The sequence below is a fragment of the Clupea harengus genome, chromosome 9, assembly GCF_900700415.2.
Source record: "Clupea harengus chromosome 9, Ch_v2.0.2, whole genome shotgun sequence".
NCBI lineage: Eukaryota > Metazoa > Chordata > Actinopteri > Clupeiformes > Clupeidae > Clupea > Clupea harengus.
This window is the reverse complement of record NC_045160.1, coordinates 3,270,651-3,287,206: the sequence shown is the minus strand read 5'-3', so window position 1 is coordinate 3,287,206 and position 16,556 is coordinate 3,270,651. Positions and strand designations below refer to the sequence as shown.

The following is a 16,556-nucleotide window of genomic DNA, read 5'->3' as shown; positions in this document are numbered from 1 at the left end:
TATCTCATGAATGGCCACGGGATAAACACCAAAATGTACAGTGTTTTCGTTCGGATATCGCGCACAACCAGAATGTATACTTTATGTGGACAACTGAAGTGCCCTATTAGATCCTCACAACATTAATGTGCTTCATACTGTCCCTGAATGATAAACAGTAGGTTACTGAAAGGAGTCTGTACATATGACATTTACACCAATGTCAAATCAGTGAGTTGTGACATGGGTTTGTACAAAGGTCTATCTGAAGATGTAGGAAACTCACAAGCTTATTGCAGATGAGGGACTTTTGTTTGTCATGCCAGAGGGGTGGTGGCAAGTGGTTTTTACCCCAAACTCACAAAATCCACACATGCATTCACGCTATAAATGCCAAGATCTTACTCACTGGCTTTATATTTCTTCAAATATGAGACAGACCTTACCATAAAAAAAAGGTTCCAAAATGCACCATCTCAAAATAATTGAACTGATTAGAGAACAATAACTAATGTTTCCCATGCGGCTTAGTGTAGAGCAAAATATAACACTAATGTGTGTCAGGTGACATCAATGTAAAAAACACAGGTGTCAGTTATTTTGAACCACGAGACTAATCAAGTGTTCAAATCATTCATCATGTCACACGCAAGAATCATTCAAACTCCACCACTTTCCTTTCTTACTCTGTTAACACAGGCAACTTTTTTTGCATTTAGCACTTTGTTCTTAACTAGTAGCATGCATTGTGCGGTAAAACAAGTGAATAATACATTAATACACGTGCCCATGGTTTTTCAATTGTCATCGAGTACCCTACATAGTTCACAGCTTCAAAATGTCCCCAGCTCTGTGACCTTCAGTAGTCTATTATCCTGAAAACACTATTTCTGGAATGCAGTGTTAATAATTGCTATGGTTGCCAGTGCCATCAGATGCACTCATACAATCTGAACCTGACATTTTTTTTTGCTTGAAGTAATCTGATATCTTACCACTAACATTAGAAGTGTCAATGTACCTGCTCTATAAATGGTTAATAGACTGTCTGAGGCCCTAACCTACACATTCAGAGTTTCTTTCTTGTATGGGTAAATCCCAAGACTCTAGTAAGAATGTGTTAATAATTATTGTCATTAATAAACCCCTACATCAGCTCATTTCAAGCGACCAAAGGTCCAGTAGACTTGCTTCTCTGTCATCCCCCTTTTTTTTTTTTACCAAGACAACCTCCTTCCCATTAGAAGTACGGCTCCTTAAACTGTGTCATTGTTGTTCACTGGGCACACTGGGGATTATTGTATTGTGTGAACTTGGTAAACACTCCTAGTACATGATGTCCGCCACAATCATGCCAACAACTTCACCTGGGGCCACAGACAAGGCGACCATTAACAATCCAGCAGATATCGCTGTCATTATAGGCTACTTTGTCATGGTTATTGGAGTCGGTGTTTGGGTAAGTCTCTTTCCTGTTTGTCTAACGTGTCAGCCCGTATGTATCTGTAATGTGCTTTACATGCCCAGTTATATATATGTATATATACACATGTACATCAGTAAAACCCCTCAGTGTTATACATTTGTATCACAATATCCTGTAAGTGTCTGCTGAATGCATAATTACAATGTAAATGAAATGTCTGAGACACCTATTGTCTTGTCAGTCTATGTTCAGGACAAATCGCGGAACAGTGGGTGGCTACTTTCTTGCCGGACGCACCATGGTGTGGTGGCCGGTGAGTTCTGCAGACACCAGAAACTCAGAGACCAGAAACCAGAGACACCAGATTTTCTGTGGTTTATGAAAATGTACTTCTCACTTGCCATCTCAGATGAGATGATTTAGGGTTTTGTGTGTCCACCCACAGGTCGGTGCCTCATTATTTGCCAGCAACATTGGCAGTGGGCACTTTGTTGGCCTTGCTGGAACAGGGGCAGCCAGTGGAATAGCAGTTGGGAGCTTTGAATGGAACGTGAGTATTATAGCCTACTGAGTTACTGGACTCATAAACACTGAATTCTACTGTACTATAAAGTGTGTTAAAAAAGATAATGAATGACCAAGTACTAACATCTGTGCCTCATTCATTCAATGCTAATTTTTTGACCACTTGTCATCCTGCCAGGCTATATTTATTGTGCTGCTTCTGGGGTGGCTGTTTGTCCCTGTCTACTTGACAGCTGGGGTAACTCACATTCACCATCACACCAAATATATGTATTACCACCATATAGCTCACAGTTTAGTTTTATTTGATCTCTGATCGATAACAGTATTTCATTTCTGTGGATGATTACATTACAATTACAGTTATGATGTGCTGTATTAAATAAATCAAGGGGCTACTTGAAAATAAAATATAATTTTTTTTAAGAGAGAAGGTATAAAATTTCACACTTAGCTCTGACAAAATGTAATGACTTTCAGTGCCTCTCTGTCGTTCACAGGTAATCACTATGCCACAGTACCTGAAGAAGAGGTTTGGAGGATCCAGAATCAGTTTATATCTCTCCATCATCTCCCTGTTCCTCTATATCTTCACTAAAATAAGTGTGAGTGTGGGCCTCTGTTGCTCGTGGGATGCCTCAAAAGACCACATTCAGATATTATGATCATCTCCTCCAATTTTCTCTGTGCAAAACTTACCAAGGATCCTCCATCTCCCCCACCCATCCACCCGCTGTCTCCAGGTGGACATGTTTTCTGGGGCCGTCTTCATCCAGCAGGCTCTGGGGTGGAACATCTACGTGGCAGTGATAGCGCTCCTCAGCATCACAGCCCTCTATACTGTCACAGGTAACACAGACTTTGTCCTTCAGCTCTACGTGTACAGTCAGTGCATCCATTCAAATTCACAGTAAAACCATTAATATATGTAGACATACTGTATATGGCAATACATTATATGAACATAACATAAAACCACACAAAACTTTCAATTTTGTGTATGGGCAGGTCCACTGAATTCTGAACAACTGTCTTTTGAGCTACTGACTAAGATGACAGATAGTTGACTGGTGTGTGTCTAACCAAAGCACGTTATGTTTGACCTCCACACAATACAGCAGAATATTGTTTAATTCAATACGTAACGGAGGATGGCTTAGTTGAGATGTATTGATTGTGATGAGTTGCAAAACAACATGTTTGTTTCCAACCACAGCAACAATGCATTCCCTGTGTGGCTAATCTCTTCCCTAATTAAATGTTTGCTGATTAGGTGGCCTGGCTGCTCTGATGTACACAGACACTGTGCAGACCTTCGTCATAATTGCCGGCGCCTTTGTCCTCATGGGTTTCTGTGAGTCCAGATGACTGCACTGGCCGCCAGGCTGCAACACAAATGGGCCAACTAATATGGCCTCCCTTTTTAGCTTGTAATGCATCCTGTGAAGATACTTCATAATAACAGTGCCTTGAATAGATACACACACACAGGCACAAATACGCTGATTTATAGTCTATACCCTCAACAACAGTTTAGGAGGTAGGGTAATCAGGTAAGTTTTAGTATGTCTGAAAAAATTAAGTATTGGTACTGATATGTGAAACACATTTGAAACCAAAGTCTGTAAAGTTTTCCGCTTTCCTCACCTTCAACCTCTCCACTCCTTTAGCCTTCCACGAAGTGGGGGGATACAACGCATTGCTGGAGAAGTACAGCTTAGCCATACCTTCCCTCACAGAATCCATGGACCCTATGCGCTACAATATTTCAGAGCAGTGCTACACCCCCCGTGCAGACGCCTTCAACCTCCTCCGAGACCCGGTCTCAGGTGATCTCCCCTGGCCTGGAGTTCTGCTGGGCATCGCTATCAATGGAGGCTGGTACTGGTGCACAGACCAGGTGAGAACACCACATAGAAGTACAGGAAAGAAAAATGTCAGATACAGTAAGTTAATCTTGTCCCATTTAAAAAACCCAACGGAGCAAAGGAGAGATTCTCTGTGTATTTTATTCAGTGCGACTGCATTGCCATTATCTACTTTTCATCCCTTGATATCAAAAGTTACTGATCACATTTATGTCGTCTGCAATGTTTACTTGGATAGGTTATTGTGCAGCGCTGTTTGGCAGCTAAAAACTTGTCACATGTGAAGGCAGGCTGCATCATGTGTGGCTACCTCAAACTCTTCCCCATGTTCCTCATGGTGTTCCCTGGCATGATCAGCCGAGTGCTGTACCCAGGTCAGTAAACCTTACACATAATGAAGTCCAGTCAATTAGATACAGTGTGATAGGGGTGACTTTGGACCAACTATTCAATGATTGACAGTAATGAGTTTTTAGTTCCTGTTTCCTGTAAACCAGTGTTAAAATGCTGGCGATATCTCCTTGAGGATGTAATATTAGTATTGTTGCGTTCTGCTTCCGATAGATGAGGTGGGCTGTGTGGTGCCTGAGGTCTGTAAGCAGGTGTGTGGGACTGAGGTGGGATGCTCCAACATAGCGTACCCCAAACTGGTGGTCTCCATCATGCCTGACGGTAATCCGCAGCCGCTCCTGTCTGCCAATGCATTGTACATCTTTCATGTGACTTTCTCTTTTATTTCAACTGTGCATTTATTTACATTGTTCATGAATTATTATCTTCTGTTGTGCCTGTTTTGGCCAGCTGTGATGTGAAAGCCCTTGCCTTGTTGTAACTCTGCCCTGCAGGTCTGAGAGGCCTGATGCTGGCGGTGATGCTGGCTGCTCTGATGAGCTCGCTGGCCTCCATCTTCAACAGTAGCAGCACCCTCTTCACCATGGACATCTGGACACGCCTGCGGCCACAGGCCAGGGACCGAGAGCTCATGATAGTGGGCAGGTTAGGGACCATCTCGTCAGTGTGTTTACATGTATGAAATAAGGACATTTAAAGTCATCTCGTCAGTGTGTTTAAGTGTGAAAATAAGGACATTTAAAGCCATCTCGTCAGTCTCTTTACGTGTCGAAATAAGGACATTTAAAGCCATCTCGTCAGTGTATTTACGTGTCGAAATAAGGACATTTAAAGCCAGGTTTTGAATGTTTTAGCAGTGCATGTACCCAATCCTCTGAAAATGCATATAGTTTTATAAAGCAGTATGAAACATTATGCAGAAGTGAAATACTGAAGATGTAAACACACTGGACATAGTGTGCTCACAGCGACACCAAATGGATAGTATCCTTAATAATTAGGAAATAGCTCTACAACAAAATCCATTAGAAGATCCATTCGATCATTACAAGTCCTGACATTTGCATGCAACTTAGGAGTGGAGCGCTTCTCTTATCTATCCTTCCTGTGTATGCCTTGGATGTGTGTTTGTACGGTGGAGCCCTTATCACTTCTCTGTCCGCCAGAGTTTGGGTCCTCTGCATCGTGGCTATAAGCATCTGCTGGATCCCAGTGGTGCAGGCTGCCCAGAGCGGTCAGCTGTTTGACTACATCCAATCAGTGACGAGCTACCTTGCTCCTCCCATTGCTGCTGTCTTCCTCCTGGCTGTGTTTGTCAAGAGAGTCACAGAGCCTGTGAGTTTGACAGTGCAATAGAAAGCCTTTCATTGTAAACAGCAGCACAAGCTTATCTTACATACAGATGTCTTTATACTACACAGCATGCATCACAATGACTTTTGGTAAGAAATAAAAGGCACCACCTTAAGAAATATCTAGCCTGGTTACATTTGGTTTAACTCTTGGGCCATATTTTTTGTATTGTTTAGTATTGCATACTGTTTATCTACAATATAAAATCCTAACCCCAGAGATACACAGTCATGCTTGATTTTTTCTAATTTGGAATATTTTGTGGTGATTTATATAGTGTCAACAATTGCTCAGAAATAGTAGTAGCTTGGTCAGACCCTTAGTTGACTAAGGTGTGTACACGTGTCTCTTTCAGGGGGCTTTCTGGGGCTTGATGGGCGGGCTGGCCATGGGCCTGGCTCGTTTGGGGGCCGAGTTCGCTTTCGGCACGGGGAGCTGCGTGTTCCCCTCGTCCTGCCCCACCGTGGTGTGTGGAGTCCACTACCTCTACTTCTCCATCATCCAGTTCTTCTGCACCGGCCTCCTGGCTCTCTTTGTCAGCTACAACACCCCACCCATAGAGGACACGCATGTGAGTGTATTATTGGCAGGATTCATTGCAGAGCTGAATCTTCACCAAAGGTTTCCAAGTGAGATTTAAACCTACAGAATAATATAAATCTCAGAACTCAGAAGAAAACGAAGAATGAAATGTCATCATATGCCAGATATAACTGATCTAATCACAACTAATCTGTGTGTGTGTGTGTGTGTGTGTGTTAGTGGGGGGAGGGGGTTGCCACCCAGGAACTCTGGGTATTATAAACAGTGGAGAGGGTCTTGATGGGAATGTCTTGCTTGTGCAGCTTCACCGGCTGGTCTTCAGCCTCCGGTTCTCCAAAGAGGAAAGGCTTGATTTGGACAGGGTGGAAGAGGAGAAGGCTCGGAACGCCCGCAGAAAGGCAGAGCAGAAGACCAAAGCCATCGTTGAGAACGAGTCGGGTAAGGACACAAACACTAACAGGCTTACACATCTAGTCAGATACAAATACTCACTCACCCCTAGACCGATACACATGCACTGTCAAACAGTGATCTTGCAAATTGATGCAGAAATTTATGTTAACTCCTTTGGTATTTCTGAAATGCCCAACATGCAACACATTTGTTCATCAAGATCTCTGATGGCATTAAAAATGGGCATTTACCACAGGGTGAATTTAGGTGTGAATTCATCAAATGGCGGGTTACTGTACCTTTTACCAGTGAAGATTCATCTTATCTGTTCAATTCTGTCGTCTTCAGTGGACAATCCCCCTGACACTCAGTCTGGGCTCTGTCGTCTCATTGGCTGGTTCTGTGGAGTGGGCGGCACCCAAGCTCCAGAGCCCACTGAGGAGGAGGTTACCGAGGCGTCCAAGCAAATACCGGACATCAGAGAAGACCCTGTCTGGCGGAATGTAGTAGATGCCAATGCCCTAGTCATGATGACTGTAGCTATTTTTTTCTGGGGTTACTATGCATGAGGGGCTGTGGTGTGCATGTGTGGCGTAATACATCAAATCAAATGAAATCTTAAGTCACCCATTAAGTACTGTTCATGTAAACTGAAAAACACAAATGAATCAATATGCTAGGTACTATATTAATAAAGGATTAAATAGGGCGTCACACTATAACATGCAGAGTGTGTGTTAGCAAAATAAAGTTAAAACACTCTCTTGAGCAAGTCTTGACCTTTTGTTCATTTAAGTAGTTAGGTAGAAGCGGTTAGTTAGAAAAAAAAAGCTGAAGGTGCATTTTGCAGAGTTAGCTGACTGACAGTTTCTATACAGTTTGTTGAGTATTTGTTAAAAAACTATGTTACACTCATCTTGGCTGTAGACATAAACTGATACCATACCACTGCATGAGATCCCAGACAGTGTAAAACATAGCCATGGAAAATGATAGCAGCAATGGAGTTTTCACGTTCCAAGGACTTAAACTAGCTCTCAAACATGACATATTTAACCTTCTCGAGTCAAACCGTGAATTCAATTTGAAAAATGTATTAGTTGAGTATGTATAGGTTCTCACACTGACCTACTGTAAGGCAGGTCTAAGATTAGAAACATGTTCCTAAAATCAAGCAACACAAGAAACTCCTGGCTGCCTGAGGATCTACTCTTTTCATTTTTTCACAAGATTCATAAACATGCATGGTAGAAAATCCATTCTAGTGGAAAAGTAGACAACAGCATAAATCTGGAACATTCCTGCACTGGTTTTAGCGTTCAGTATTCATTCAGCCTGATGTATTGATATTCTGTTTACCACCGACTCCATTTACCTACCATATAATCAGTTAGGAAAGTGACTGACACAGAAGCAACTGCAACGATTCCCTGTCCCCTTAAATCTATGTGTGATAGCTGCACAACTGCATAAATCATGGCCTGAAAACTGAAAACAAACCTGTTTGATAAAAAGCACACACTCAAAAGCCCATATGAAGTTGGAAACAGGAAGGAAAAGTTAAAACACAGACAGAAGGTTTTTGTTTTAAATCACCTCTCTTTTTTTTTTATTTTAGACGTAGATATTTTCCCATTAGCACTGGACATCTCTGAAACCTACAACGGTCTCCCAAACCCCCCCCAGAGCCGAGGGATTGACATGGAAAGTTCTGCGTTCTCCTGTTTGAGCAGTTCTCTGAAAGGGAGGCAGTGAACGGAATGAGCGGGGTTAAGGCTGGAAGCTGGTGTTTCTGAGATTCACTATGGGTCTTCTTTTCTGTCATTGTTCTTCTCTTGCACCCTCATGAAGCAAAAAAACTAAACAAACAAAAAACAGACAAAACACACAAACGGACTGCTTTGGCAAAGGCTTTCCTCTGCCCGCCAGCAAGGAGAGAGGCTAGGTAGGAGGTTCTGGAGTGAGGAAAAATTAAAAATAAAAAGGTCTAAAAATAAACTTGCAATCATAAATTCAGAAAAGGAAACAAAAAACACCCACACAAAGAAAGGATAAAAAGGGGGAGAACATAGTCCTCAAAAACAGGAATGGTGCAAAAAAATAATAATAACTTTAATAATAACAATAATAATAATCATTCACACCCAAACAAAAAAATAATCTATGACGAGCAGTCATTATTTTTTTTCACAAAAAGTGACATCAGGCCTTTGCAAAGTGACATCAATTTGCTCCATTTCATGCCCCCCAGTGTCAGCTTGTTGAGACTTTCCCAAGACCCCCCCCCCCCCCCCCCCCATCCTCGTGAGATAGCAAGTCTTTGACAGCAAAACTTTAAGCTCTTTTTTTTAAAACCCCTTTCCAGGTGGGAAGAGGGGGGATCGATTCCAGAAATCAAACGCCACAAGACATTTCCAAGCCAGAAAAGAACTTTCTAACTCATCTCTTTTTTTTTTTTTTACGAGTAAATGCCAAGATCTAATTATCCCATGCAGCAGACATAATTGCAAAATTTCACCAGCCTCCGTTTCCACCTTCTGTGTGCATTGGCCTGCTAGTTACAGGTGTGTATGTGTGTGTTAGAGAGTGGTGTACTGCTAAGAAAGAACTCATACAGACATGATAGCGAGGTTAGACAGCTGAGAGACGGTAAGGAGGGGAGGCATACCGGACCTTTCCGACATTACTGTTGCATTCTGAGGTACAAACAGGCAGGCTGGGGGAGACGGGGTGCAGCGGGGATGGGGAGAGATGAGGAAAAGGCGGAGCAGGAGGAAGGTGATGAGAACCCCGCAGCTCCACCTCCCCAACCCAACCCTCCCTCCAAGAAAAAACAAAAAACAACCCGTCTCCCCCGAACTCCGCCACGGCCCTTTACCTCCCGTCGTCCCGCTTCGAGCGCGTCTGCACCAGGTCGCACGGCTGCACCCAATTGTTGTCGTGCAGGCCCACGCGACAGCCGGGAGTGTCTTTGTCGGTGCGCCGGCAGCACATCCAGTAGGAGCGTCCGTAAGGCAAGTCGTGGTGGTAAGGTTTGGGGTGCCAGCGGCAGAGCGACACGTCGCCCCGCTCGAACTGCCGCTTGCACTGCTTGCAGGGGTCGTCGCGGTACAACGGGTCCTGGTTCCAGCGCGAGTCCGTGGCGCGCACGCCGTACGTCTCGATGAGCGCCTTGAAGTCATGGCACGTGCACTTGAGCGCGGCGAGCGAGCGCGTGGGCAGGTAGCCGAAGATGTTCACCATGATGTGGTCGGGGAGCGAGAGCATGTACTGCCGCGGCTCCAGCAGCCGCTGGATCTGGAAGCGGATCTCCAGGAAGTCGTGCGAGACGTGGCGGTAGAGGCGGCACAGCGAGGACGACTCGGAGTTGCCCGTGCCGTCGTCCACGAGTGGCGAGTCGGGCCGCTCAGCGGCTCCGATTACCGTCCCGTTACCGCCGCCACTGCTCTTGCCCCCGGCTGGCCCGTTGTTGTTGTTGTTAGCGCAGTCCATAGAACACAGGCCGCTGCTATTCACGCCCATGACTTCCTCATCAGGGGTGGGGGATTGCAGGAAGAAGAGCTGACCGGGCGGGGGGTCCTCCGAGGTGTCTGAAGAGCCGCCCCCTCCTCCCGGTTTGGCGAAACACACCGTCTCCTCCTGGACATTCTCTGTGCTGTCCTTACCGTAGAAAACGCACTGGTCCACCGCACCAGTGACCACTACCTCCACGTGGAATCCAGTCACACGCTCGCGAGAAACATTCTTCTTCTCCACAGGGTCTGGGTTAGGGTCTGGGGTGGAGGAGGCTGAGGGGGGCCGGTCGGGGTGAGTGTCCCCATGAGCGTCTGCCTTTTGGGAGCCAGCTAAAAGGAGACCAGGGTCTCGAGATGAAGGACTGACCAGCTGATAGAGGTCGCAGGTGATCTTTTCTTTGGACCGCGCCCCGGTCTGAGCTCCGCCCGACCCGCAGCTCATGAACATACAGCGGGGTCGACCGGCCGGTTCCGACTGGGAGCGAGAGTCCAGGCTAGACACTCGGAAGGCAATCCGGACTTCGCCCCGGCCGTGGGTCGGAGGAGCGCCACCCATCTGCTCCCCGGGGTGGATGGGCACCCCATCTTTCTCGGGCACATTCTCCAGCGTGCTCTGCTGCGCCTCAAAGTGCGCCACGGCCTGGGCGACGCGCCGGCTATCATTCAGCTGCTGCTCCTCCAGCTCCTGCTGCTCCAGATCGCTGCTGGAGTCCGGCAGAGAGGAGGTGTCCTCGGACATGTAGAACACCGGGGTGGGGTCCGAGTCGGAGCCCGGGGCGACGGTGTTCCCCTGGGGGTGGAGGGGATGGCTGGGTATAGAGGTGGTCTGCCCCTGGACCACCATGCCCTGTAAGGCCATGGCTGTGCGCTGCTCCACCAGAGCCACCATCTCGGCCACGGACAGCAGGTCCGTCTCGCTGACACCCCCCAGGCCCTCGTCCGCAGGCACGGTGTCGGCAGGCGAGGACTCGCTGGGGGCCCGGACAGGGGGGTCGTAGGAGGAGCAGCGTCGCCGCCGCTTGGCCTTAGTGCAGTCGGTGGCCCAGTTGCCCTTCACCTTCATGGCGCTGGGCCTGGGCAGCCCCGTGCCACTAAACTGGTGCGCCACGAAGAAGGCGATCTTCTCCTTGGTGTTACCCGGTTTGATGACATACCAGGTGTCCAGCAGAACCCGGCCGTCCTCCACCTGCGTGGTGGTGGGGGACGGGGGTGCTGGCGGCGGTGGGGCCTCCATGTTGTTATCCGAAGTCGGAGGGGTGTTCTCTGTACCGGCATCCTCCTCATCATCATCCTCTGGCCCGTTTACGCCACCCCCTTCTATGGACGTTCTGCCCGCAGCGTCTACCTTGCAGAGCGAGGGGGCAGGTGCGGTGCCCCCTCCAAATGGCTTGTTCTGCGAGTAGGTGCCGAAGGGGCGCGGGCACCACAGCCGGATGTGGGAGAAGGTGTCGCGGTTCATAATGGGCCCGCTAGGAGCATATCTGCGTCTCTACGTTGGACGGCTGCCGAGGACTTCTCCGCACATTCTCCTTCGCCCTTCACCGCTTGCAGGCACCAGTGGATTTACAAACTGTGGGGAAACAAGAAATAAACGAAAATTAAGCTGCCGTTCCTGACACAAACTAAATATATTATAATTGATCAAAACACATGAAAAAAAAAGTATTTCTATATCTGGCAGAACACTACACTGATGACCGAGACATAGGAAAACATTTTAATGGTAATTGATGTGTGTCTATACACATCAGGGTTTTTTTTTTTAGGGAATGACTGAATTGGGAATAGAATCCCTATGTACACCTGCATCCACATATACTACCTTACCTGGATAAGGGTAATGTATGTGAACGGCAGGTGAAATTGCAAAGGGTACGGACTATGACTGCATTCTGATTCTGAAGGCAACACGGCTCACATATCACAGGTATGCAAACATTATATAAAAACTGAATGGTTTTCATGGTTCGGGACATTAGGAGGCGAGTCCAAGAAGTAGGATTAACGACTTAACAACAGCACTAAGCAAGGACCATAATAGCACTTTTCCCTCCAGATCCACAACACAGATCTGGAGGGTGTCCAAGTCTTACTTACAAATAGTCATCTGGCCAACTCAAATGTCTTAATTAGTTCTTAATTCTTAATTAGTGCAACACCCAATAGAACGAATAAAAACACACACAAAAAGAAAGAATAGCCTACTCTTATGTCCACGTTATACAGATATTAGCTAATAGTCAAATAAAAATATTAATGCACGGTATACATAAGGCGTTTGCCATATTCATAACTGAATGCCTGTGCTCTGTGTGATAATCACTTCCACAAGCTCCTAGAAAGAACTGTGATTTTGGATGTCAAACCATAAAAAAAACCTTTGATACAATTCACTGCAATGTCAGAAAGAGATTAGGAATTCTTCACACTGTCAGCAGGCACATCAGCATTTCTCCAACTCCACACAACAGACAGGCAGTCAATTTGGAGTCAATATTCTGTTACATTCTCTATGCTGCATGGTGGCAAATGTTCGAATAGGAAGAAGAGGAGAGGAGGAGGATGGGGAGAAATCGCTGACGCTAATCCCCCGATGGGCTTGTGCCGATTTGGGCTCTTCTACCACTGTGCAAAAGTTGTGATTACATAGCCCACTGCAGGGCTTTTAAAGTGCAACGGTTATCCATCAAGATGACAGACGTGTCATCACAGCCCATCAGACCACGTTGAAAGCGTTTAAGTACGCAGGCCAAAAAGATTTGGGAAATGCAACCTATTATAGCCCACGCACATCGAAATAGACTTCTGTGGGTGTTGGTGAATATGCTTTGAAAAATGGGTGAAAAATCAAAAATGGGTGAGAATCAAATTGGGCTTATATCTGTTTGGGTTTAAGGCTGTTTGGTGTGCCTCACTCAATCTGCAGTCGTTCCATCAGTCAGTTTGGAAATGTGGGAATGACATGACCAGGATGTCCAACAGCGACAACAGGAAAGAAAAAAAAAGAGAGAGAGAGAGAGAGATGAGCTCAGCTCAGCTCGTCACATGAATGTTGACTTCACATCTCCAATAAAACCCTTAGGGATGATGATGCACTTTATTTCCTCTTGATTCAAAACAATTGCTGCAAATTACATACAGATTTCAGCCTTTTACGTAATCTCGTCAAATCCTATCAACGCCTGGGCTAGCTCAAATTTTATAGCACACTCAGAGCTGCTTGTCTGTCTTACAGGCGGGATCAGGCGCATGCGTGTGACTGCGCGTGCACACACACACACACACACACACACACACACACACACACACACACACACACACACACACAGTTGGTGTGCTTCATTTCTATAGCTGACGGCCACTCAGCGGCCTTTCAACTGGTCTGCTCAACACTGATAAAATGTCACCACATTAGGTCAAGATGAAACCGAAAAGAGAATACACAGGACACTCCACTGCAAACCCCTACCATCAACAAATCCCAGAGGTGAAACCGAAATCTACGAACGCACACAAACAACAAGCCAACCAATTGACAGCAATGAGTTGGCCCCGTTGCCCCCCCCAGCACGACCTATCCCACCCAAACCTACTGCAGCCCTTTTCCAGACAGACTTTCCTCCCGTCTCTGAGGTGTCTTTGGCTGGCCCTCCACGCGGCGCAGTGATGAATTACGATGACCACAGACGTGCCCCTCCCCTGCGCGTCTGCCCACACAATGCGACCGTTGGTGGGGGAGGCGATCAAAGCGATGGATGCTCGTTCTCTTCCCCACCCCTTGCAACAATGGGGCCTGCTGCTGTGGTTTCCTTCATCACGGCCAGCCCAGATGTAAATAAAGGGCCAGGGTGGAGAGTCTTTTGTCGCAGCAGCAGAGACGACAGCTTATGATGAAGTGATTGGTGGCACTTAAAGGATAATGGCAGGAACCTCTCCACGCAACATCCACGTCTGAGGCCAACTAAAGAGGGGTCAGCAGCAGGGTTTTAATCAGCCTTCATCCACTGTGACCAGAGTGTCTAATTACGGCGACCAAGTGAGGGGGGGGAAAAACCCTCTGTACCCCAACCAAAGAGTAAGAAAAAAAACATTCTGCCTGGACGTGACAAATAAGGTGCTGCATACGACCCAATGATCTGCACATCGACAAAGTTAAAACTGCTAAAACTGCTAAAACAGTAAAAATGTACTCACACTTGAGATCGACTTCCACTGCGATTATTTGTCCTAAACAAGAGCACTGAATGCCTACAACACTGCTGACTGATCAAATGGTGGACTTCGTTCAACCCATCAAAACATAGCCTAACCTTTTGTGAGGACTAGATAGCTCACCTGGGGAAAAAGAGATTAGCTATCAAGAAGAAAGTAAGGATACCCGCTGGGTCAAACAATATAACCAGCAGGTTTTCACTTTAATAGTAAAAAGATCGTGGTCTACCGTTTCACAAATTTAACGTCAACGTGAAATTATAATCGTATACAGACACTTGTGACAAAAACAAAACTATCTAAGCTACGTTGACAGGGGTCAGGGAGAACGAGGCCTTGTATATAATGTTAGATTGGATTGTAACTATCCAACTTGCAAACGTTGTAATTTGCCCAGCTACGGAGCAATTTACAGCATTCATACAAAACAAAGAAAAGTAAAAGAAAATATTCGAGTGGAAATGTCTTGTATAAATTGTACGTTATCGACAGCTTGTGTCTTTTAACAAATGCATAGATCAGCAGGATAGTCAAATAGCTGGAGTCCACCTTGGGCAGCACACACACGACAACTATTTAACACTGGCTCGAGAACCCTTGGTTGAAATGTGTTAGCTAGCTAGATTATTAAATGCATTATTATTACTAGGGCTAGCTGTAATACAATGACAATGAGGAAGTTAACAGTGAACCTATGCAAAGCTTGCAACAGCAACAATGTATTGTTATTAACTTCACTTTAACAACATAATAAGAGGTGGCAACTTGGATAAATCAACTGAAATATAACACATCCACAGGACTTTAAAGGGCCGGTTTCACTTGAGTGAAAACTCTGGCCAGAAATTGGTGGCCGGTTGAGGTGACCAATGTTACCTAGCAAGCTAGCGTAATAAGTAACTAACGTTAATGTTTGCTAAGTCTATCTATCTAGCTCACAACCAGGCCCGGTAACATGTAGAAATATTGACACATAACTGACTGTAAACACCTCGTTTAGGTTCATTTTGTGCATCCCCATCAAAGAAGTAGCCTCGTTTTCAACAGGCTTATACATTTACGTTACCATTGAATATTATGTTTAGGCAGCTACACATCACAACACTACCAGTCTGTGCCCATGCTAACGTTAGGTTTACTAGCTCACGTTACCTAGCTAGCAAAGTAGAGAGACGAGAAAAAACATTGCGTGAAACAATAGTTATGACGAAATACACAGAAAAACAAAACTGATAAGATAACATTTCAAATTGAGAACCGAGAGGATACAATTTCACCATATCAAATTGAATGTGTTACATCCTAATCTTTGGTTGCAGCTAGCAACTCCCCACGTCATTGTAAACACAATTTCTCTCGCTAGTGCAAAAGGTGTTCAAAACTGCCGAAACAAAGTAACGTTATCTGACCAACTACTTTGTTGACTGAGCCCCTTGAAACCTAACTATGTCAATAAAAGTAAGTCGTGATCAACATCATAGTTAGCCAAGGTTAGCAAATGTCAGTTCTCTCTTAAGTGTCTTGGTTAATTTTCCGAAAGCTGGCAGACGAATCAGCTAGGTATCCTAGCTAGCTAGCAAGTTAGCTCACTAGGTACGCAGTGCTGGCTCGTTGATAGCCCATGTTAATGTCATTAATAGTCTCTTATTTCAGCGCATTGTTTCCCCCTCTTACCTAAAAAAGTAATCCTTCGGTAAGTTGTTGTTGTGTCGTTTGCGTGTCCTGAAATGTCTTTACACGTAGACGTGTCAATAAACTGATTCCTCTTCCCTTTCAGAGCACCAAACAAGGAAGGAATCTGAACAAGGATGTCGGATTGCAGGTATCAACCAACCTAGCCTGTTAGCTTTGGCTAAATCCTTGTTAGCGTTAACGTTAGCTACCTGCGGTGCGTATCTTGATTTAGCTAATCCATACTCAAATTGGATATTGTCGGGCACCAAACATGAGGAAACCCGATCGTAAATCAACCATCTGTTTTTTATACTCGTGTCAATTTTAGACACTTTTCAGATGGCTTATGGCTAAGGAGACAAGTACAATGTCTAGGTTCCCTGCATAGCTAACCATAATAGTCAGCCATTGGAGAGCAGTCGAGCAAGGCCATCTTGTTGACAGGCAGCTGCATAAGGCTTGCAACCAATAGCAAAGCAGACTCGATGGCGTGCCCATATATGGTTTTCAGTTGCTCCCCCTTTCTTCAACCCCCCCCCCCTCCCCCTCCCGAATGCCCCCTCCCACCTCAGCGCATTGGGGGTTGCCAGATTAAGGTAGTTCAGCTGTGTTATGTTGTTGTCGTGCCAAAACGAGAATTTTGCAAGAAAAATTTCGCCAAGAACATTAAATCAATCCGCCTTTATGTATTTTAAAAACACAACCAATTCTATCACA

General features: G+C 45.5%; 2 protein-coding genes across 3 annotated transcripts; one reads left to right on the top strand and one right to left on the bottom strand.

Annotated features, from left to right (window-relative positions):
- The first annotated feature begins 935 nt into the window (after positions 1-935).
- slc5a2 (solute carrier family 5 member 2) lies at positions 936-7,882 on the top strand. The gene is made up of 15 exons (XM_012837904.3): positions 936-1,438; positions 1,647-1,718; positions 1,851-1,955; positions 2,109-2,168; positions 2,431-2,535; positions 2,674-2,779; positions 3,204-3,284; positions 3,601-3,830; positions 4,037-4,172; positions 4,363-4,470; positions 4,644-4,794; positions 5,316-5,484; positions 5,858-6,073; positions 6,348-6,483; positions 6,787-7,882. Exons 1-15 carry the CDS (start codon positions 1,313-1,315, stop codon positions 7,005-7,007), a joined length of 2,022 nt encoding a protein of 673 aa, XP_012693358.3. The 5' UTR covers positions 936-1,312; the 3' UTR covers positions 7,008-7,882.
- A 135-nt stretch (positions 7,883-8,017) lies between these two features.
- fbxo46 (F-box protein 46) lies at positions 8,018-16,301 on the bottom strand. 2 transcript variants are annotated; one of them, XM_012837938.3, is made up of 2 exons: positions 15,840-16,301; positions 8,018-11,523 (listed from the first exon to the last, which is right to left on the bottom strand). In XM_012837938.3, exon 2 carries the CDS (start codon positions 11,410-11,412, stop codon positions 9,313-9,315), a length of 2,100 nt encoding a protein of 699 aa, XP_012693392.2. In that variant the 5' UTR covers positions 11,413-11,523; positions 15,840-16,301; the 3' UTR covers positions 8,018-9,312. The 2 variants fall into 2 exon arrangements, with proteins under 2 accessions (XP_012693392.2, XP_031428953.1); XM_031573093.2 differs by having other exon boundaries at positions 16,233-16,294.
- Between the last annotated feature and the right edge of the window lie 255 nt (positions 16,302-16,556).